General features: G+C 35.5%; 1 protein-coding gene across 50 annotated transcripts in view; it reads right to left on the bottom strand.

Annotated features, from left to right (window-relative positions):
* The window catches only part of LOC125671809 (uncharacterized), a 71,034-nt gene that overhangs the window by 3,325 nt on the left and 44,636 nt on the right, over positions 1-23,073 (bottom strand). For 8 of the 50 annotated variants that reach the window (XM_056163336.1, XM_056163335.1, XM_056163333.1 and 5 more), the window contains 14 exons: positions 21,609-21,723; positions 19,076-19,125; positions 14,761-14,906; positions 9,525-9,566; positions 7,477-7,580; positions 6,610-6,695; positions 6,228-6,263; positions 5,238-5,387; positions 4,062-4,176; positions 2,171-2,281; positions 1,876-2,044; positions 1,074-1,491; positions 799-843; positions 315-484 (listed from right to left, as the gene is read on the bottom strand). In XM_056163336.1, the coding sequence (XP_056019311.1) occupies positions 315-484; positions 799-843; positions 1,074-1,491; positions 1,876-2,044; positions 2,171-2,281; positions 4,062-4,176; positions 5,238-5,387; positions 6,228-6,263; positions 6,610-6,695; positions 7,477-7,580; positions 9,525-9,566; positions 14,761-14,906; positions 19,076-19,125; positions 21,609-21,723 (1,757 nt within the window). Of the gene's footprint in view, positions 1-314; positions 485-798; positions 844-1,073; positions 1,492-1,875; positions 2,045-2,170; positions 2,282-4,061; positions 4,177-5,237; positions 5,388-6,227; positions 6,264-6,609; positions 6,696-7,476; positions 7,581-8,312; positions 8,334-9,524; positions 9,567-9,839; positions 10,122-14,760; positions 14,907-19,075; positions 19,126-20,344; positions 20,432-21,608; positions 21,724-22,687; positions 22,736-23,073 lie in introns of all 50 variants that reach the window. The other 42 variants (XM_056163334.1, XM_056163323.1, XM_056163321.1 and 39 more) reach the window with 17 other exon arrangements.

Genomic DNA, 23,073 nt, shown 5'->3' on the forward strand with positions numbered 1-23,073 from the left:
AATACAGACTTTCAGTTTTCATTGCCTCCTGGCGCTTAGGGATGCCTTCTTCTTAATGCCACTAGTTCAAAAACTATAAATGCATTTTCAGCTAAATTATTCGAATTTTGTAGAAAATCCCAATAAATCTTCAACCTTTTCTAGAGATCAATATGAAGAAAATTTTACCATGCATTCAATACCTGTAGGCTGTATTGATAGTTTACATTGAATTCGTTGTACATACTGTATTGATATCTTACATTGAATTCGTTGTACATACTGTTTTGATATCTTACATTGAATTCGTTGTACATACTGTTTTGATAGCTTACATTGAATTCGTTGTACATAATTTCCTGGGAAGGTTCCAAACATTCCTGTCCGACAGGAAGTTCCAACGTACCATCCATCATCACATTTTTCCATTACATAAACTTCATCTTGCTCCCATAATTCCAACTCATCATCATTCATAGGTTTATATGCATAAATAGCCCGATATCTGCAATTTCAAGAAAACATTGAAGACATAACAATCTTTTTAGATTTGAGCCATCTCTTTACAACAAAATATCTGGTGAAAGGTAAAGATAAAACAATAATTCCTATAATATAGAGGCTAAGACTTTTTACACACTATCAGTTTTGTGAACTAAATCAAACCAAGGAAATCCACACAAAGGCAATTCTTTCACATACGTGTTTGGATAGATGTGCAACACTCCAACAGGAATAAAGTGAGTGACACATACTAGGAAGGAATTTGACTGTCAGACTTATTTAAATAACATTCTATGTGGTTCACTCAGTGCTTACCGTTCATATACCACATTCCCCACTACCATCAAATTAAGCATTTCTCTGACAAAGACAAAACAAGGAGTCTATAACTTCCCAAATCATCATTGTCTAGAATCAAGATTTCTGTCAAATCAAGATTTCTATGTGTCATGCATATGGCTATAACATATTTTAGTATGCATGCATCCAAATGGGATTTAATTTCTAAAATATTAGAAAATGTATCAGGTTGTGTGCTATTTTCCTGGTGTTGTCTAATCATGAAGTGCTGATAAAATTTGGGCACTCACCTACTTAAGGCTAAATCCTCGTCTACATTCTTACTCCTATAATAATCATTATTGTTCTCCACATAGTTTTTGTTAGCACTGGGAGAGTATCCCATCTGTCTGTCTGTATTTACGGGGGACAGCGGACCTCGGCTCGTCCCGGGACTCTGCCGCGATCGTTGTTGTGAATACTGATAAGAATCTCCCCCATTGTACTGAGGGGCGTGTCCATTGTCCATTTTATCATAGTAACGTGGGGACATTGTCTTTTCTAGTCCAGGGCTTGAGTGATAGCCTTGCACGTGATGGGGCGTAATGTCGCTATGTCGGTTTCCGTGTCTGTAGGCTGCTGGTGATTTAGGTGAGAAAGCTCCTGGGGAGGGCTGCGGTGGAGGAGTGGGGGCCTCCATACTCACAGGGGATAACATCTCTGGTGTGCCTAGAATATGAAAGTAAAAATTATGAAAATGTTTACGTCACATAAATTGTAGGAGAAAAACACACTGGGTGAAACTCGCATGCATCAACAAATCAAGTTATATCACCTGTTCATACTATGAAGTAATTAGTTACTAATAAAACCTTCATTATATAAAATCCCATGCAAAATTCTACATTCGTATGAATTAGATGGAGAAATCAGTCCTCCATCAATGAGCAAAGAAAAGTAGCAATTCAAAACAGGAAACAATAAATTTAACTTAAAAAAACATATTCCAAACTGAAGACAAATAATTAATAAAAGTCAAATCAGGTAAAACAGGCAAAGGAAGCAAGACAGGAGGAAAACAGGAAGAAACAAAGACAGTGTTCTGATATGTACCTCTACCTGTCATTGGTGTAGTGATAACTGAGGGTGCTGGGGTCACCAGAGGAGTGGAGGGCTCGTTTAACACCTCCACATACGCCACAGGAAATATTCCTTGGCGGTTTCCAGATCGGCCTTCAAACCAATTCTCATCAACCCTCCTTAACAAAGTTACTATTTCTCCCTGGAAAAGCAATATTACATTTATATCCATCCGGTGATACAGAAGCCTGTTTTTCTGTACACAGTTCAGATACACAAGTGGCAAACATTGAGGGTCTGAACTGTTTCATTGAATCAAACTGATTACCTTGCGTAAGGATAACTCCACATTAGTTTGTCCATTGAAGTTAAATCTGGCCCGGGCCTGCCCTTCTGCCTGCCTGGCAGCTTCCTGGGCCTGCTCTATTGATGTTAACACCTACAAACAATTCACAAATTTCTCAAAAGGAAAAGTAAGCAATATTGCATACCCCACACCCCCACAATGAATGACAATGCTACACATAATGAATGACAATGCTACACATAATGAATGGCAAGTCTATGCATAAAAATACAACAAATTCTTACGCCTCTGTGCCATACTGTACTATTTTAACGCATATAAGTAGATGGCATTATTCATGTGATACTTAATATTGTTAGCAATGTAAATTGTGTAAAATATCAAAACAGAAATATCTTAATATTACATATGGCTTGAAAACTGGTTTTAAACAAGTTGCACCAAATAGCATATGCTGGTTACATGAAATTCTGTTCAGCAGTTTCAGAGGAGTACCAAATAGTATATTTTGGAAAACTTCAATGGTCAAAAGGGGCATAACTCCCCCCAAAAATCAAATAAAAATTTCCTGTGAATATTAAATACAAAGTTCAGGGTTTTCACTCAGAAATAAGTAAGCAGGTGAATTTAGAATTTGAGGCAGGTCAAGTTGAGCACCATAGGTGCAATTATGCTAGTGGTGTCTGGGAATGGGATGCCCCCTGGAAATGTTTTGGGAAAAAAGCGTTCAAATGGTGCATTCTTGGTCAATCTGGAGGATAATATTTATAGCTTGTGCAGGATTTTCTTTGCGATAAGGAAAACATTTTGAAGTGTCTAAAAAACGAAATATATTTTTTTCTCTTTAAGATTTTTTATGTCTGGGTGTAAAAAAGGCCTTGTGAATTTACATGGTCATGAGAGATCATATAATATGTGTGATGACAGATCTAATGATTTTACAAGTTCAAACAATGAAGGGAAAAATCATTGAAATGGACATAGAGCATGTCTAGATATTTTTTAGTACTGGCTTAAGTTACTATTTTATTTATATAGTGGTATTGTTGAAGCCAACTTAAGAAATTGTGGTACACATGTATAAAGCCTAACTATATCTAATCTATTTCAAAGATTTTGGACTATTCCACATTCCATCAATTATCTGTCACATAAGATACAGTAAAATATATTGCCGATTCATCAAACTGCAATTTCATGAAAGTTCACGTCATAATTCAAGTTGTTGCTTAATAAAGTGACAACTTATTACTTACCCCCTTATGTAGACCTCTTTGCAAAAAATTTTGATGCTTAATTGATATCGCTGAATATTTTGTTTATTTATATCAATAACACCTAACATTCAGAATATAATCCATGGGATGCATAAAGCAACTACGCTTAATTATGGCAAGCATTTGTTTACAGTAGAACTAGAAAACCTACATATCACCCAGAATAGCACAGTATCTTATCAACTGAATAAACAACAAATTATTTAATTAGGAAAGATCTTGTTATGGTGCGAATGTGGTGTTGAGCATCATGTGATAGGAAATTCTAGCCAGCGATTACAGTCATTCAAAGCAGCGATATTTCGCTTATTGAAAATCCTGTTCTATGGTTTCAGAGGAATTGCGCCGACAAGAACAGAATTGACAGAGGTCGAACTTCTACGTTCAAAAGGGGCATAACTTCCAAAAAAAAATTGCATCAAAATTTCCTGCAAATATGCACATCTACACAGCAAGTCCTCATTATCGACAAAGTTCATGAAATAATTTTTGCGGTTTCAAAGGACTTGACTGATAGACAGATGGTTAAAAAACATTATACCCACCACAATTCGTTGCATATCTATATTTGTTTTGCTAAGCAGTAAATGGACATAATTTTGTGACTCTTGCTATATTCTGTTGAGAGATATTACCTCCACATAGTTGAATGGGAAAATTCCTTTTCTCCCAAAACGCTCTCCCTCGAACCAGTTCTTATCCACTTGACGAAGTAGGTACAAGATATCACCTTTCTTAAATGAAAGTTCCCTAAAATGAAAAGTTGGATAATAGTTAATCAAAATGCTGTATTGTAATTTAACAAGAAGCCAACAGGCCTTAGCCGTCACCTGAGTATTAGTTAAAAGTATCACTAGTTAAAGGGTTATGAAATCTATCATAATTTTCCTGTTCTGAATATATAACCTAAATTCTAATATTCAGCAGCAGTATAAAACAAGTGCCAAACTTATGAAAGACTTTACAAAATAAAATATATGTTATATTGACAGTATATGTTATATTGACAGTATATGACTATTTGGACCCATCCTAGAGTCAGGACCCTGGGGTTGCGAAAGTCAAATTTTTCATTACATCTCCTTCAGTTTTTTCCTTATATATGCATTTTAGTTTTAATACAGTATCAGCATAAGTACAGAAGAAGACGTTCAAATGATAAAGACAATCACTATAACAATTTTCGGCCCCATCCTGGAACCAAAACCCCTACCCCTGGGATCTTGAAACTTAATAGTTTTGATAAATGTCTACCTGCTCCTTCTATATATCCATTCAGTTTCAATTTAGTATCAACAGAATTAAATGTTTTACTCATAAACACTAGATACCAAGTTTGGCCCCACCCTGGAGTCAGAATCTTTACCCCAGGGATAATAAAAGTTACAATTTGGTAGAGGGCTTCCTGCTAGACAAGACTATGCATTTAGTTTTTCTTGCACATGTGTGGGTGTAGAGAAGAAGATTTTGAAGACCTCTAAGGCCCCGGGGGTGCAGGAGTACTGAATTTACAATCAATGCCCCCATGTCCCAAAGATGCTTCATACCAAATTTCAAAAGAATCGGAATGGTAGTTACATCTATCAAGAAGTTAAAAAAAATTTCAATTGTTACCTAGGTGACCTAAAAAATTGTCAAAATATAAATTCTATGCTGGAGAGTTCATCATCTATTTTGACAGCTAAATCTCATGAAAATTATGTGTGAACAAAAGAGACTAAATCAGAAAATATTTTGACCCTCTAAATTGGAGGAGACTTTATCTGTGTGTTTGAGTACTAAATGTCATTTGACCACAAGACTTTACCTACCTGGGATTTTGAGCATTGAAGGTATATAAAGCCTTGGCCTTGCCCTGAATTTGGAAGCCTCTCCTTCGTTCTGCTGGGACTCCATAGTTTGCTGTGACATTTAATGGTTCGTCAAATCGGTCAGCTGGTATTGGTGATTTCTGAGACGGACTGCAGTAACATAAAACATAGCATAATGGTGTTGCCATCTAGCATGAAACCCAGAATTAGAAATACAAATTTACAATCTATCACAAAGTTAAAGAATGCCAGGAGGAATTTCTTTATACCAAAACATTTTGTCTTCTTAGTTCAGGAGTTTAAATGTGTCAACAGCAGAAAGAAGAATGAGAAGATGCTGTGTGTTCAACCAGTGGATCAAAACAAAAAAACAGATAGGAAGAATGTTTTAAACAGTTGAGATATGAATTGGAGCCAAGAGATGTTTTGGATGTGTGGTAAGATGTAGAGAGCCCATGATTCTTCATTAGTAAGAAGCTTGTTGTTAGAAACATAGCAAAACCAGTGACACTGAACAAATGGAGAGAGATTTTTTTGAATGTAAACTTGAAGAGCTGGGTGCAGGAACTCCTCCATCCATGCAGAAATGCTTCACATCAATGTTCATCTCTCTAAAGTGATCCTGTATATTTAGTTGTTTTTAAAAAAAAAATCTAGTATGTAATAGCCATTCCCACTTGCTGTGCATCTGTTAATTGTACATTGCTTCAAGCCACGATGAAATTTTTAACATCTGTTACAATGATTATAGAGTATCAATACATGTATATCTCAATATCTGAATTCATGTAAAATAATCTATATACTACAGCACTGTTTTTGTTAATAGGAACAATGTGCTACTATAATATTTATGCATCCATGACAAAAAGCATTAATGTTGTTTACAGAATGATGGAGGAATTAAATATGACTTTTGTAGATGAACATGGTGAGGGCCACCTTCTCCTCTGTTTACAGATTAGTAATCCAGTCAGGCAGTATACTCACGTCATGGTGGGGTCTTGATTTATGTTATTAGGGTAGCTGGAGGGGACAAATTAATTTAAAATCATAATCAAGAAATCAGATCTGTCAATTCTAATATAACTAAACTCATCATGTTCCAAACTGGATCAAAAGGTTATCATTGGGAGTTTAAGGAAATCAACAGTTCCAGTGACAGGGTACCTTTTGTAACTGTGCAAGAATAGGAATCTAATGAGGATATATATTAGGAAAAGACAATGCCTCAAACAGTCACTTCTGTTTCCATTTTTAAAACATTTTTATTCATTTCAAAAGATAAAAGATCTTAAATTTTATGCATAGAGTTATGACTTCTTTCAATGACTATTGATGACAAGGTCCAGCACCTGTATTTTTGACTTACGTGAAAAAATCGTTGTGTCGTCTGGCTTCCAGATCGGCCTCTTCTTGCTGTATTTTGCGTCTTCTTTCCTCATTGTAAAGCTGTTCCTGCAAGAACAAATAACCTTTACATCAGCTTTGATATACCTAAAGGTACACCTCCCCCTTTTAAATAGAAGTCTTCCTCATTTGATACATACATTGGCAATTGCAGGAGTTGGCTCTTCATACAAGAATATCAATATTGATAGAATCTTTATCATGCAAGACGAGCAGAGCAGCACCACTGTACAGGAAGTTCTAGCTTTCCAGTAAAATATTTAAACAAGATGAGAAAGATGTGAAACACTGATGCTGATGCATGGCAGCAAAGTTGATATTGGCCAAGGTTCAAATTTTTCAAAAGTAGGTCAAACCATAGGGTCAATTATTGAGATAAAAAACTTTGGCACCAAAAGAAAGGTCTTGTCACAAGGATTACACGTGTGACATATAAAAGCCTTATCATCATCCATTCAAACGTTATGACCAAGATTCAAAATTTTTTGTGGAAAAGGAGACAGACCAAAGACCATATGACCCCGAATCTATAAATCATGAAAATGCTATAATGTAAAGAGAGAAGACTTCTTAGATGGGTAGTTAAGTCCAGATTTGTATGAAGCAATTCAAAATGGGGGTGGTAGGAACAAAACATACTCTTGGACAATTTTGACTGATTTTCTAAGGATTTTTTTTTATTTAATTGAACAATTCTGACAAATTTTCACCAATTTTTCTATTTAAAAAAATTCCTGACATTTCCTATTCCAATGAGCTCATAGCCTGCTGTGCAATATCACTCAATGTTTTAATTACTGAATCAAATCTTGCGTAAAGACAATATTACCAGTCGCATTCTCCTGTACTCTTCCTCTTCTTCTTTCCGTCGTAAATATCTGGGATCTGTGATCATCGTGGCTTTCTTCTGATCAGTCGTCGGGTGCTTGAAGGCTACAAATACACACAAAACATTTAATCCAATCAAGAATATCTCAAAAGTACAGAAAATCATACAAAAGGGACTTTCTCACAAAGGAAAAATACAATTCTTACAAACTTTACAAAGGAGGTAAAAATAAACAAAATTAAGTGAATTTTCACACAGAGATTAAAAGTTGAGTACAGATGGTAGCTGCAGGATATACTATATAGATAAAAAGCAAGGTTACTGTGTAAATAAAATTAACAAATCCTATTGCTAGAATACTGGAGCAAAAGCATTGAGACATAAAAGAAGCTTTAGCCAAAATATAAGTATATATGCAGAATTATTTCCTATGTAACAAGTTATAACACTGGATTAAACATTAAAACGTATCAAAGTGCTAAAACATATGTATGAACATGGAGGAAAATCACCTCTTTCACAAAAGATTTCCCGAAATTTAGTGTCTTAGGGGCGCAGGCAATGTATGACATTAAAAGTCAGTGTTTTATTTTGCATTTGCAACAGTTGCTAAATCAAACGATTTGTTTGTTGTTAGTATTACTAACGGTTAATTAACACAGTGCTCCAAATGATACGCCAAACCTGCTAAACTTTGGACATATCTTGACTTTTGGGAAAAAACAATTGTGCATGCCACAATGAGGTCCCAACTTACAATGAACAATTTCATGCATAACCATGAGTTTTAAGGAAACATTCAGACTGACATAAGACAAGTACAATGGACAACTTACACCGTTTCCTTTCAGCACATTCTAAACAGGTACAGTATACTCATAATTCGGGGACAAATGTATTATCCTGAACTGATACTCAAGTTTATAAACATTACACATGTACACTGCTCTAAAATCAGGTAAAAAGTCAAAAAGTAATCTTGATATCATATAGATGTATTGTTGGATTATCATAACCTGACAAGATGGAGCCAAGTCAAATTGTTCTTATCCTGGATGAGTATGTTGCAACACAGAATAACGAACAATTTAAATGGAGTTACTTCCCTCTTCTGAAAGTTCAGACTGAAAGATCATACTCTTTACATATGAATTAACACTAATTAAGGATAACAAATTATGTGCAAAGTTGGGTGGTGAATGCATGCACTTTGATACTCATATGTATGACTAACAATATATGATTTCCACTATCAAAAATAATTTTTTTGATAACAATGATATCCAGTATTTTGTAAATATTATGACATTCAATGACACTTTCTGATTCAGTTTGTTAGACGAAATATTACAAGAATTAAAATGTATTTCCAAACTTTATTCATTAGTCATTTTTAAAGAATCATTGAAATTGGTAGCTCAACTCAAACTGATATTTTGAAACATCGAATACAATTTCCACAGACTAAAAACTTGCCTCTGCTGAACTGAAATTTTACTGTAGCGTCTATAACCCCAATAATTGTATTAGTCAATGAGTGAAAAGTGAAGTGCACCAATGTTTTTGATAATCTGAGTAACCTTATGTGAATTTTTTTTTTTAAATAGTCTTACAAATTTCAAAACTTGTTTTGATATGTAATCATTTTGAACCATTTCTTTAGAGTAACTTCTATAGGTATTCATTGCTCGACTATTGCAGTACTTTACAGCATCATCAACAATAAAGTGCATTTTCATGTATACAGCGGGGAAAGTTTCATCCTTTTCTATGACCAATCAGAACTAAAAGTGAGTAGAATCATCGAAATGAAAATTTAAAGGGTATTTCATCCTGTCAGGTTACGTTCATAGTCAGGCTATACATGTTCTACAAATGAACCTCTATGTATAGAATTTTCATTCACTCATGCTCATAAAATACAGGTACATCGAGTGTTTGAAATATATATATACAAGTGTGATTTTGTGCACAAATTGAAAATTTTGCTGATATTTTGGATTATATCTCGAGTCTGATTTTCATGCCAGCATGATTCACATACTTACCCTTTTCAAACTCTTTCAGAAAAGCGAACTCCTCATCAATAGCTAGGGATACAAAAGTTTACAGAATTTTACTTGGGAGCCTATCACTTGGAGCACATACATAAAATTTTGCAGACTCAAGTCTGTCATCAAACACCTGAAGACAAAACACGAGTACATATACACCCTTTTAATGCCAAAACCCTAGTAATAAGTAAACTGTGTGAGGAGCAAGCTACTACAGCGTGCGAGACCAAGGATAAAACACTACACTCCAAACATAAGAAACAAATCTTCTATGAGGCATTAAGTTCTTGCCCAGCAAAAAAGCAATACCTCCATTGGATTTGAATGGGGAAGGACTTGTAACCCCTAGCTGTTCTGCCGCCGAGAGACTACTACGTTGCCGTGGCAACTTGTAACCTCCTATTGTGATAGGGTGCTTCCTGACAGGAGGGGCAGGGGCCCCATTAATGAAGGTTGAGTCAGGGTGGTTATCAACACTGAAAACGACTGGCTCATATATATTGTAGAAATGAGGAATGAGTTGTGGCTGAGGTGAGTGGGGAGGAGGAGGGACTTTTGGAGGCATGGCCTGGTCCTGTTCCACTTTCCGTTCTATTACAAAAAACATGCAAATGTAAAATAAAAAAATTGGAATAAAAAAAAAGGCATGCAGTACAGAATACACAAAAAGCATGAATATACAAATTCATAAAAACATGAAACGCAGTCTGAAATTTAAGCCAAATTCACTTGATCTAAATTTTGTGATAGCAAATTTCTGTCTACTTCATACTTGTAAGTGCCTTTGAAGAATAAATTATTTAATTACTTAATCCCAAGTGACTTTTCTGGAATGCTCTCAACATAATTCTCCATTAATCACAACATGCAAAAGTCAACAATGATGAGAGGTGGTTGGGAGAGGAATCAAAGCAAAGACAGAATGACATGCAAGGCTGGGAGGATGGACGAAGAATGTAATAATGACCTGTTATTGCCTTGCTCCGCATCTGATCTTGTGGCCTTCCAGATGATTTTGGGAGGGTTCCACCACCATTGTTAGAATTCTGAACAGAGTTTCCTTTTCTTCTTTGAGATCCTGACCCTGATATTGTGTGGTAATACCTATTTGGCATGGATTGCTGCAGAAAACCTCTCTTGAGAATAATTGGCGATTTCTTTTTTATTGGCATGTCTTGTCGTCTTACTCCTGTTGTTGGAATTTCAGACTTGGACGAAACAGCCAATTCTAAAGGTTTCTTAATCAAGACAAACTTTTTCACCTGTTTTTCCCTCTGGGAAAGTTTAGGTTCAGTGACATCATTTGTAAGCCTTTCCGAACAAGAACGCCAATTCTGTCCTGGTTCTGAAAATGAATCCTTAAAATGAATTCCTGCATTATCAGTTGCTACATCATCCCTCTGCAATGGGTGATTTAGTTTCAATTTGCCACCATCCTTATCAAACTGAAGCCTGTTCCTTTTTCCCTCCTCTTTTCTTTCATGGAATAACTCCCTCAAACTTTTGACATTACTACTTGAGGTTCCGTCTGATATTGGATGACCTGATGTTTCTTTATTCAAACTCAGCTGTGACTTGGCAGATCTAGGTACCTGAGGTGTTTGATCACTCTCCTCATTTTTTATGTCAGGGACAGACCTTGCTTTAGGCATCATTTTCCCAGCACCTGCAAATCTTACAGTGCTTGTCCCTTTAGTCACGTCTGGCAGGTTTTCATCTGAGTCTTCATCACTATGTTTGACAATAAAAGTTCCTGCACTTTCATCAGAACCTACACTTTCAGAGTCATCTGAGGTGTCATTGTGTTGCTGAAAAATGTCAGAATGTCCCCATTTTCTTTCTTCTGCATACATTTCATATCCACCTGTAGGACTTCTTGGAATAGATGAATAAGATCTCTCTTGGCCACCGTCTATTAGTTCGAGCCTTTCGTTACTTTTTGAATGTTCAAGTACATCTTCTAAATATTTCTCCATCATTGGTTGCCTATCAACTTGGGGTTTTAAAGCAAACTTACTTTGACTGAATTCATTGTTGTCTGCCAGAGCTCTCAGATCCCTGACATGAAACTTCAACCTACTACCACTTTCAGTGATTTGCTCAGAATGTTGTGTAGAAAACACTGACCTGATGGTATGCACACTATCAGAAGCAATTTCCTCTTTTTGTCTGCCAACACCAGGTGTTCTTGCTTCAGAAGAGACTTTCCGATTGTCCAGAAAACCTGTACTACTTTCCCTGTTTTCAAATATCTGTACACAGTTTCTAACATCCTGAATTGGAGAAGTATCTACACCTCTTCTTGAAAACACATCAAGTGTTACTGTTTTATCTGGGAGTGACTCTTTCTTAAAATCATCTGTGTATTCATTCCACAGAGCAGGATTTTCATTGACATAGGTGGCCATGATCTTCCTCCCATGAATTACTGATAATGGTGACACTGGCAAAGGCGCTTTCTGTTCCACTGATGGGCTAGCAAAAAAAGATTCTTTCGATGAGTTGGTCCTAATGAGTGGACTTTCAGTCTCAACCTCTTTTTGGGTATTTGGAGCAGAGAAAGATCTAATATGTAAAGATTCTTGTCCTTTCAAAAGCTTGTGATCTTTTTGTTTTTCTTCTACATATATTTCATATTTATTGTGTGTGCCATGACGATTTTTTCCTGAAGCAGGAATCGTCAAATGGTCATTAATGTAAGAACCACTATCAGGCCAAGATGTCTGTCTTTTTGATTTGCTAGAATTAATACTTTGATTAAAATCATCATCAAAAAGTTTGAATTTTTCTGCTAAATCAGCAAATTTCTTTTCTCTGCCTAACGACCTTGTACCAAAAATTTTTGTACCCGAACTGCTTTCAGAAGTGTTATATTTCATCTTCAGATCTTGAAGTGACTTCTGTTTCTGCATCAGACCTTTGTCAGCATTAGGATTCCAAGATCTGTGAACATGTTCACTCTTTCTGCTGAAGAATTCTCTATTTTTCTTAGCTTCATCCAATTCCAGGTACAGCTCCTGCAATTCCTCATCCTCAGTTGAATTGTCTGTATGCAAGCTCTTTGACACACCATTATTTTTAACACTCTTGCTTCTCTTTTTCTCCAGCTCTGATATTCTTTCCAAGACTGAGTAATGTTTCTGCAGATTGAGAAATTTCTCTGATTTGCCACTCGAGTGCAGGAGTCCAGCAGTGTAAGACTGATAAGTGTGAGAATCAAGTCTTGAAGACTTCTCACTGCACATGGAGCTCTTTGCAGAAAATGAACGCCACTGTCTTCTTGTGGAATCCTCATTAGTAGACTCAGGTGGCTCCAGAGACATGATCTTTGACCACGGAGCTGGCATTGTGTAATCTTCGTCACCTGTCTGCCCAGGCTGTTCAGTCTCATCTGTCTCATAGTAATTTCCTGTGGGATCATCATCATATTCATCACTGTTATCATATGCATCTGTCCTTGCATGATGCCTGGGTGAATTGGAAGGAGATCGCTTTGGTGAAGCATTTGGTCTAGATGACAAAGTTTTGATATCATCCTTCAGTTGAAGATAGTCAGGTACAGATTTTGAGTCTCTGAACACATCAACAATTTTCCTTGGCTGATTCCACTCTCTTTCTCTCTCATCATCAAGAATAAGCTTTTCCAATCTTTCTTGTTCTTTCTCCATGTCCAGCGAAGATGACATGATATCACTTCTGGGACTGTGAGGAAGAAGATCCGGTCTCCTCTTCAGATGTTGACCAGTCCTTTCCAGTTGTAAGTCTGAAGATTTTGGAGTTGAATGCATTTCTGGCATGAACTGTTCCAAATCGGTTGTCCTGTTCCTTCTCATGAGGTTAACAGTCCTCATATCCCTAGTCAACACAGACATGTTTTTTTTTAACTATGTACGTCCACTGTTTCAGATGATCACCAAGCCTTGTGTCTCTGCTTGTGGTCAATATATGTAGGTGACAATGTTTGATAGCACTAGTCTCTATTCTATGTTAGTTCAGGGAAGACATGAGTTAGGATGATTACATGTGAGAGCACAGTTACTGAGCACAATGTGTCACTAATGCACACTATAACTATGCCTGGCCAGTCTGCAAGAGAAAAACAGTACAATGAATTATAGCAATCACTTCTTCAAATGACAATACACTAATCAAGCTCTTTTTGCAAAAGATCTTTAGCACATATAAATTCTGATATACCAAACAAGCAGTCCCAAAATTCTGCATTCCAAGATTTTGCAATAATGCAGTTTTTGGCAAGTCCTTCTGTTCACAAAATGTGAAAATTTAGATTTATTTAAGATTCACACACTTATGAAATTTTTCAAAAAAGAGGAGATAGGAAAGAAAATTTACATTTTAATTTATCTTATGGGTGTTATGTAATATTATAATATCAGCCAGTTATAACCAGCATCAATTATTCAAAAGTTTTGGCCTTGGCTATAAGCTGTGACAGGCACTAAACAAGATGGCTGCTCGGACAAAGACAATGTGCACTAGTGAAACATGGAATTCGTTACCATGACGCTATATATATATATATATATATATATACATCCAAAAGCATGACACAGAACAGAAATACAAATGGTAATTTAAATAAATAGGTGAGCTGACAATGAAATTGATCTCTCGTTGCTTAAAAATAAAGAGACAAAAATGATAGGCACTGGCAAAGAGACATTCCAGATTCCATGATGAAAATTAGTTACACTTGATTATGTAATATCATTGCAGATTAGTTTCCCCTGCAATACAATATTAACTCGGCATGATGAAGTGCTTTGAGACTCCTCTAATTTATTTTACATAAATGCAATTCATCATAAACCCATATTGCTGTGAATCAAAAATAAACATGCAAAATGACATGAAACCAGTAACCACTGTCTTTAAAATGATTTTCCCCAACTCCTCTCCTATGAATTCACATATTTTTTCATTTACTGGTCTTTGGTTTTTAAGAACAAATGAAAAACTTCATTTGCAAATTTTTCCTGATTGATCTAATGGATTTCAAGGGAGGTCACTTTTATCATATCTAATTTAATTGTCTGCTCTGGCAAAAATTCTGGGATCAAGGGAAAGAAAAAGCAGGTATTGCGGTGAGAAATTATCCTGTTGATCAGGAATGGCAAAACATTAAAAGAGTTTCAAAGGTGAGATACGAGTGATAAGAACAGGTGAAACTGTAAGCGACACTGTCAGGTGGAGAAGGGAGGTAACTCACTAGATGGTTTCTCTGGGGCGGGCTTTTGCAGGCCTTTGATGGGAATATCTCCCCCTTTCTGGACTTTCTTGTAGAGTTCTGCTGTGTCTCCATCCTCCTCATCCTTGAGATTCAGTGGGGTGGATCCTTGTTTCTTTCCCTCAGTGCTGCAAGAAACCAACATAAGAAATCATTACTTTTGCATATTTCACAATGAAATGTGTGATAACTTTAGGTGTTTCCATCATATTCAATAGCAAGCAAAGTTATCATTTCCACATCTCGGGTTATATGTCGTATTTTGTATTTTCCCCAGACTAAGTTACATTAGATATCTATCTCAAACAATTCTAACAATGAAATACTGTGAAAGGGCTAAATTTTCATGGATCCCTATGCCACAGATTTACAGATTTTAAACCACAACTAAATACACAATTTATACAATGTTCCAAGTTATACAGAAACCATATCCACTAACATTACATCCCAAACAATCTGAAGAGTCTCGAAAACTGACGAAAATCAGCCCTCACGAATTTAAATGATTCTTCACAACCCTACAGACCACAAATGACATATCAAAAGAAAAGATCGTATCACTTCAAACCGTACAGAAACTCTTTACCATATATAAGCAGCAGATTCCATGTTAAACAACTTATTTTGTTCCTTTAAGCATGCAACACGCCCTCGTCACTAACGCAACAACTTAGTAATGACTGAAATAATCATCATTCTCAATCAGTCTTATCTTTACTTATCAAGTGTTTACCATAATTCTCTTCATCGCTCCATATCAATATTCATGAAGATCAGTCCCACATTAAAATTACTAATGTGACCTTGATCATAACCCCTTCAACAGCTGTTAGGTACATCTCTCTATTCAATAATGCTGCAAGTTTTCTACTGTATTCACAACTGCATCTACTAAGAATTATTTCTAATGTCTCTGTCTGCATTATGTCATGCATCAATGTGAAAGCCAGTTTTAATCTTTTCACAGATAACAATGCATTTTTAGCTCAATTTCTGCTTTACAATCTAACAGAATACACTAAGTATATGTTCACCTTATCAGTTGCCAACACTAACAACTACATTGCTTCCCAATGATCATAACATCTATTTTACAGTTATTACTTTCTCTCTAAGTGTGAAAGCAGAATTGAACTTCCTGCAATCCTTTATAACTGCACCTTACAGATAACACTACATTGTGAAGATGGTTAACCAAAAGACTCCAAAATACCATATCAGACATTAAACAAAATGCTGGCCCTATCAAATCAAATCCATGTCTGTCAATGAATATTTCAGTATTTATGTATACAACTCTCATAATAAATGGATCTTATTGCAAATGAAACACCTAAATGAGCATATTAATTTGATAGTCCCATCCTCTTGAGATGTACTGCAAAAACATTAAGGTACGATGTAGGGAACAAGGGTGGCTTGTAATGAAAATGTTTATGTTGAGGTGGGACTATTAGGGGTATGATTAATCTCTGACCAGGCAGCGAGTGGGAGGTAGAGATTATTGAAGAAGGCAATTGTGGGGTCATATCACCTCTATACCAGACCTCTTACTGAATGACATTACCAGCAGCCTGAGGGTTGCTAGCCAGGGGTGACCTAGAATGAGAAACTAAACCATACAGGTGAATAACAATACTTAGTAAAGGTAGCTTTGATTAAATTGTTGTTACCTGCATACCATATTCACTTCAATACTCACTCCTATATCACCCTATAAACTCCCTAGCCCCACCCACACTAATAGCAATCTGAATGGAATAAGCAACCCACACCATATCAACACCTGTCCTAAACAGAAGTCTGAAGGACATAAATCTGAATAACTCAGTACTACTCTAACATGCTGCATTCCTAGGTAAACGAATGCAATGTAACCTAACCTTAAGTTTATGCAATGAAAGCTTAACTGTTTGTAAACATGTGCACCACATGTACTGACCTGGAAGTGGTTTCAAGTGTTGATCTCCAATTGATATGCTTTCATGACACAATACAAATTAAATACTGCTTTCAAAACTCAAAAAGAAAAAGCCTTAAGTGTCTGTACTATGTGAGCACAAAAGTTGGGAAAGGGGGTGCGGTTATATACGGTATTAGACCTTCACTTACAAATTGTTCTGGATATCAAAGAAAAGAAAAAACTACATGTAGGACGTTGACACTTAACATAGCTTTTTGATGAATGAAACTGTCATCTTGAGTGATGGTGACATCATAATGGTGAAAAAATTCTCACTTCACAGAGTCCAACAAATTAACATGGTGATGAAATTGTGTACTACACATACAACTTACACAAGGTCTTTATTCAGTATGATAATGGTAGACGTGCTGTAATCACTCCAGTAATGCATGTAATTACTAAGTGATAGCAATGTATCCATTGTATCCTCTTTCTGTTCCTCCATAGGCCTGACATTCTACATTGATACATTCTAAGCACTAAAGGACCCCACAGGGGTACTCCACTAATTGGTTTGGAAATAATCATTAACACCTAGCTGGATTACAAATACATGTATTAACATATGAAACAATTTCCACTGAGTTAGTGGGCCATTCATTAATTACTGATTCCCAGGGTACATACAACCATGTGGCTCTGTTTACTCTCCAACAATCAAATTTTCTTGGCACACCCCTGTCACTGTTGACACTGTCCAGCTATCCACATAATTTTTTTTAGTAGGGATATTTGTCCTTTGTATTAAACACCAGAAATCTAAAGATATGTCAAATTTGGAGATGAGACAAACCATAAAACAACCCAATCAGCACTGTGGTACTTTGCAGTCAGCCAGGAACTAAGGCACTGCCCTAAACAAAAGAACACTAAATCAAAGCCAAATATCTTGGGCTGATAATACCTGTTTTAGCACCAATATTTCTGTATTGCTAATCTTTAAATGTTTAGACCCCTATCTTTCTGTAAGGGACCACCTTTTCAAACATTAAGAAGAGTATAAGCAACTGATTCAAAAGAAGAGTATCTAATTTAAAAATCACGATACCTGGGTGCCATAAATAAAAGCACCCCCAAGTGTGGAAAGCTGCATATCTTTTGAATTATCATTGACATAACATAACTAAAGGATCAGAACCCTCTAAAAATCAATATAAATGGGAACTTGACAAGTATTACAGCTCATCTTGGAGACATCTTTCTTATCTATTGACATTGATTCCCCGAGGTGAAAAACACTGAAGTACAAAGAAACAATACATACATTTCACGCACCCGTCCTGCATGTAATGTATAACATTTCCCTTAATATTTTACAAAGAACAGTATATACTGCAGGTCGTGCAAACAAGTAACAAAAATTTCAAAGCAGAGGACTTCTAAGTACAGTCAATATATTTACCTACCCATACAATTGTTCAATTAATTTCATCATACTGATGCAGATGTGTGTCATGTAATGTCCACTTTCATTTAAAATTCCATTAAACCACCTTTGTAAATAAAGTACTGGCTGAGCTCTTCAGGTATATAACACACACTTGTTAAGTCTCCACAAAAACACGCCTGCACTAAGAACTAGGTGTCTTAATGGTAGCATCACTGAACATTAAAGGAAGATTATGCCTCTCATTTTCAATTTCATTCATCATGATAAAGTTGTTATCCATGTATTGTGACTGGTCCTGCTCAGAAGCACCCATGTGTAACACTGACTGCCCTGTACCTCACAATGTAATCTACCTAAGGGCAGACAACTCCAAGCAGCACAAATCTTTTGTGAGTGGAGGTGTAATCCTTATTCATGTCAGGTGTCAAAGAACCCTTTTGAAGTATCTAATTAACCCATAAAAAATCACAGTTACAGGACCCTTTTTAACTTTTGCCTCCCCATGTTTATTTCACTACAATAGTTTTGTTTACATAACCAACAAGATACATGACTGATAAGGAAACACATTGTTCAGCTACTCAATTAAGTACCCCCTAACTAGCTCAGCTGAGGAATCCTGTAATAATTCTAGTACCAGTGCATCATAAACAATTCCTAGCATCCTCCAAGACCCAAAAACATTGTTCAGCCCCTATAACCTTGTCACATACATTGTATCAGATGATCTGATTTACCATAACATCCACACTCTGAATCTGCCAAGGAGCAAAAGAAGCCCTTCAGAATAGTCACATGTCAGTTATTGGACTTAAATCTGAGTTATGCACTATTCAAATCAAATGAACTTCATTTTCTATTTGCCTGCACGCCTACTATCGACTGACCTGTGTCTATATACCTGCTATCTACTATACTTTATTTGTCTACATACTTACTATCTACTAAACTGTCCCGGCTTCTCTATGGGTGGATTGTGGACAATACCCTACAAAATACACAACAGTTCTAATTGTCCTGTAGGAATTATTTTTATAAGAATGTAACAAAATCTGTAAGAAACATGAGCCATCCCAAGTTGACAAAACATCATACTGTGTTCTGACTGTTAACTGGGATAAAGGCCTAATTAAAAGAAACATGCATGATTCAATTTCTCATTTTTTTTTTTTAAACTTGGGATACCTTTTAAAAAAAATTAAATAATACTACATGCATAAACTAGAAAGCTGAAAAATTGACAGCATAAGCTAGCTTTTTCTACTTTTATTTCTATGAAAGAAGTGTAAAATTTTATTTGGTATAAATTTTCACTGAAAAAGTAATTTTCTTTAAATATCAGTGCTGATATGTAAACTGAAATTTGAATAAATACAAATTAATCAGACAACATACATTCTGAATACATTTTGTATAAACATTTGGATTGATACAACATATATTAGTATATATACTGAGTACTGAAATAATTCAAAAGCCTGTAATAAAATGCTTCAGCACAACATCTGCATTATTGACAGTTTGCACATATCTGGTACATAATGAAATACATGTTGCAAACAATAATATATATACATTTATAAAAGATTCAAACAATTGCAGATTACCAATGAAGTGAATACCAACTACTAGAGCCTGGCTACAATAGTGTCTACGGAGCTACTTAAAGCTTATCCATGTGCTGCAATATTGTAAAGTTGAAGAACCGAATAACAAAACTGCATATACATCAATACATCATGCAAAGAGCAACTTTGGGTGAGAAAAGACCTGGTTTTAGAAAACATTATCATTTGTTGTTGATTCATGTATTAAACAAACAACTCCATTTACATTATACAGCTGATAAAGTCAACAAAGACTTGATTAGACAAGATGCTCACATTAATGGTTTGTCAATGTTAGAGGGATTCCAGTTAACCATAAAAAAGGAATCAATACTGAAAAATCACATGACCTCCTTACCCGGTCTATAAAAAAAATCAAAATGTGAAAATATAAAGGAGAAAATCAAAATATTAAAGGTTCAGCGTGCACATAACAACGTTAATGGGTCTACCTTAGGAGTCCACAAGAGTAAGAGTATGTGAGTGTGTGAAAAAAAATCATTGCATAAAAAAGAAAAGCAGAAAAATGAAAAGCTTTCCTGCACACCTAAAGGCTTTGGTCACATGACACACCTGGCCGAATTTTCGGTATATTTTTACCTGTTGTTTTTGTTCCTCCCGACACTTATTCTCAAAGGTAGCGAAGGGGGTACTAGTAGATTTAGACCTTATCCTCCCTGTGGTACTCTATAGGACAATAACAAAGACACATTTCACTCCAGATGTGTTTACTCAATGTGTTCACACTGCCGTGTTCACAGTTTCAATGACAAGGGTGAACATCAGCGTACAATCACCTCTAACAAGCAAGATATTCTTTATTAGTAATCTCACCTCTCTTATGATCCCCCAATTAACATGTTTAGATATTGTGTCAGAACATAATCCACCTTACGAGTCGCCATACATGCATATATTGATTAATATTACTGGTCTCGCTGTCTGTAGAATTATTTTGATTCAGCATCCAAAACAAGACTTACCTGGTTAACAAAGACACTGTTTTCACAGATCAGATTATCCCTAACACCAAAACAGATCCTAACAGCTGTATCTTCCTTGCTCTATAATCACAGAGTTATCTTCCTTATATTAAGAGGTTTCCAAAGGTCACCCGATAACAAACCCAAAAGTAAACGATTGATGACCCCCGCAGAGTGAACATGTAGTATTCATAATTTAGGGATTTCTTCGACCGATAACCCCCCAGCAATCAGAAACCTCTCCAGGGCCCAACAAACAAATTAAATATAAGGGATCTTCCTTCGAGGGGACTCAGGTCTTCACACCTGTGTTTTGCAGCATCTCTGAATCAATACTGAGCCAGGTAAAAGATCAATAACAATCAGAAAGGTAGAGAGGACACATTAGAAACCAGGACAGTTTCCTGACACAAGCCATGTGACTGATCCTAATAAAACTACTAGATTATGACAAGGATGTTCAATTATTTAATTTCCCTCTTGGTTGTCAATTCTTTCCTTTTCAACATGAATACATTTTATGATTTTTTTCTCACAAGAAATGGATCAAAGTAACTGTCAGAGTGAAAAGAGTATGAGAGCTAAGGTTTTAAATGCTACCTTAACAAACAAACCAACATGCACCATAATGCACCGATTGACTTGCATGCTGATTGTCAAATAAGAGAGCATTCACCAAATTTTAACGCTAGATATAAAGGATCAAACAATAAATTATGCTATCTTCACATACATTCATCCATGCCAAAGGAAACTTACTCAATACACAATGACACTATTTTCATCAGTATTTGCATTTTCAGAATCTTCAAAACAATAAGAATTCATTCTCTTTATGCAGTGAAATTTCTGTCATACAATAAATGTTAATACATGCTCACCACTTTGGTCTCTTGAAAGGCAATAGATGAGAAGCCTGGTTCGTAATCTACAATACTGCGTGGTTGGTTCCTGTAAACCTCGATCCTTGAACGAACATGTGGTGGTGACCACTCACTATGGAAAAGAAAGAAATCAATGTAAAGCTCATATCTGCATACATTTTCTCCAATTAAAAGCAAAAATCTATTTTTTCCATACTTCAAAGCTTCAAAACTTAAGCATCTGTTACCACAGTTGTTCAGTTGTGCATTGACACCAAGGTGTGTGATTAATCCAGAAATGCAGTCCCAAAATATAATGTCAACAAATGTCTCGCCCACTTCCCCCACATCCGTAAACGATTACAGTGCACCCTTTGGACAAATTTGCCAATCTCTTGAGATTAGTGATATAAAAAAAAAATCATCAAACAAACAAAACAAAAAACAACAGAGAAAGCTGGGTGTGAGGTTAGTGAAAAACAGGTTGTAAAAATGATGTGATCAATGTGAAAGCCGCAAGACGACCAAGGTAAGCAATTATTGACCAGTTTAACTTAGTCTTCCCACACATTAATGGATAAAATTGGGTGTCTCCTCCTTTTTCTACTTGGAGTTGATATGGGTGGGACATTAAAATTTCATACCTTAGATTTAGGATTAAAACCAGTTAACCTAAATACATTGTCTATCAAATTTTTATTTCCTTTTTATCATTACTAGAACACACCAAAAAGTTATACTCTGAGCAAGTGAGGATAATCACTAATGGGACCTCAACACAACAAAGTCCTCAAATGACTAATTCCTTTTAATGAATACTCAATTTTAAATTATGTGCAATTATACAGAGATTCTGAAAAATCATGCATGTGAAAAATGGGTATATACTCTGTAAACACAATAGATTTCAAAACAATAAAAAAAAAATATGATATGACAACAAATAAACAAGTAAGAAATTATACAACATAATTTATTAACACTTGTAATAAAAAAAAAAATATATAATACTTGGGTTGAGGGAAAATTAAAAGGATATATAACTGTTTTATAGTAACAATACAACTGAAAGTTAATAGAGACATGTAGAAACATACTCCAAATATTTGATGAAATCTTGTAAGTCTTTAGGCATTTCATAGTCTCTGAAAAGTGGAATGAAAATAAGCACACATATATGTATGACTTTAATCAGTGAAATGATTAAATGGTTTATGCAAATGAAGATACAGCGTATTTATAGGTTCATTCTTTATTTTTATATAAAACTTTTTTTTTCAATGAACTTTAACTAATCAGTTTAAAATATGTGTAGTAAAAAAATGTTCTGACTTTTAATCCAAAGGTCATGCCATTGTGAGGGATACATTTGTATATGTAAATTCCACTATATTTTTCTAGCCTATATTTCATGCATTTGAGTTATTTCCCCTTGAACATGAGATTTTTAAGTGCTTTGTGATATATGGACTTGATGACAAAC

This window comes from Ostrea edulis, chromosome 4 (assembly GCF_947568905.1).
Source record: "Ostrea edulis chromosome 4, xbOstEdul1.1, whole genome shotgun sequence".
NCBI lineage: Eukaryota > Metazoa > Mollusca > Bivalvia > Ostreida > Ostreidae > Ostrea > Ostrea edulis.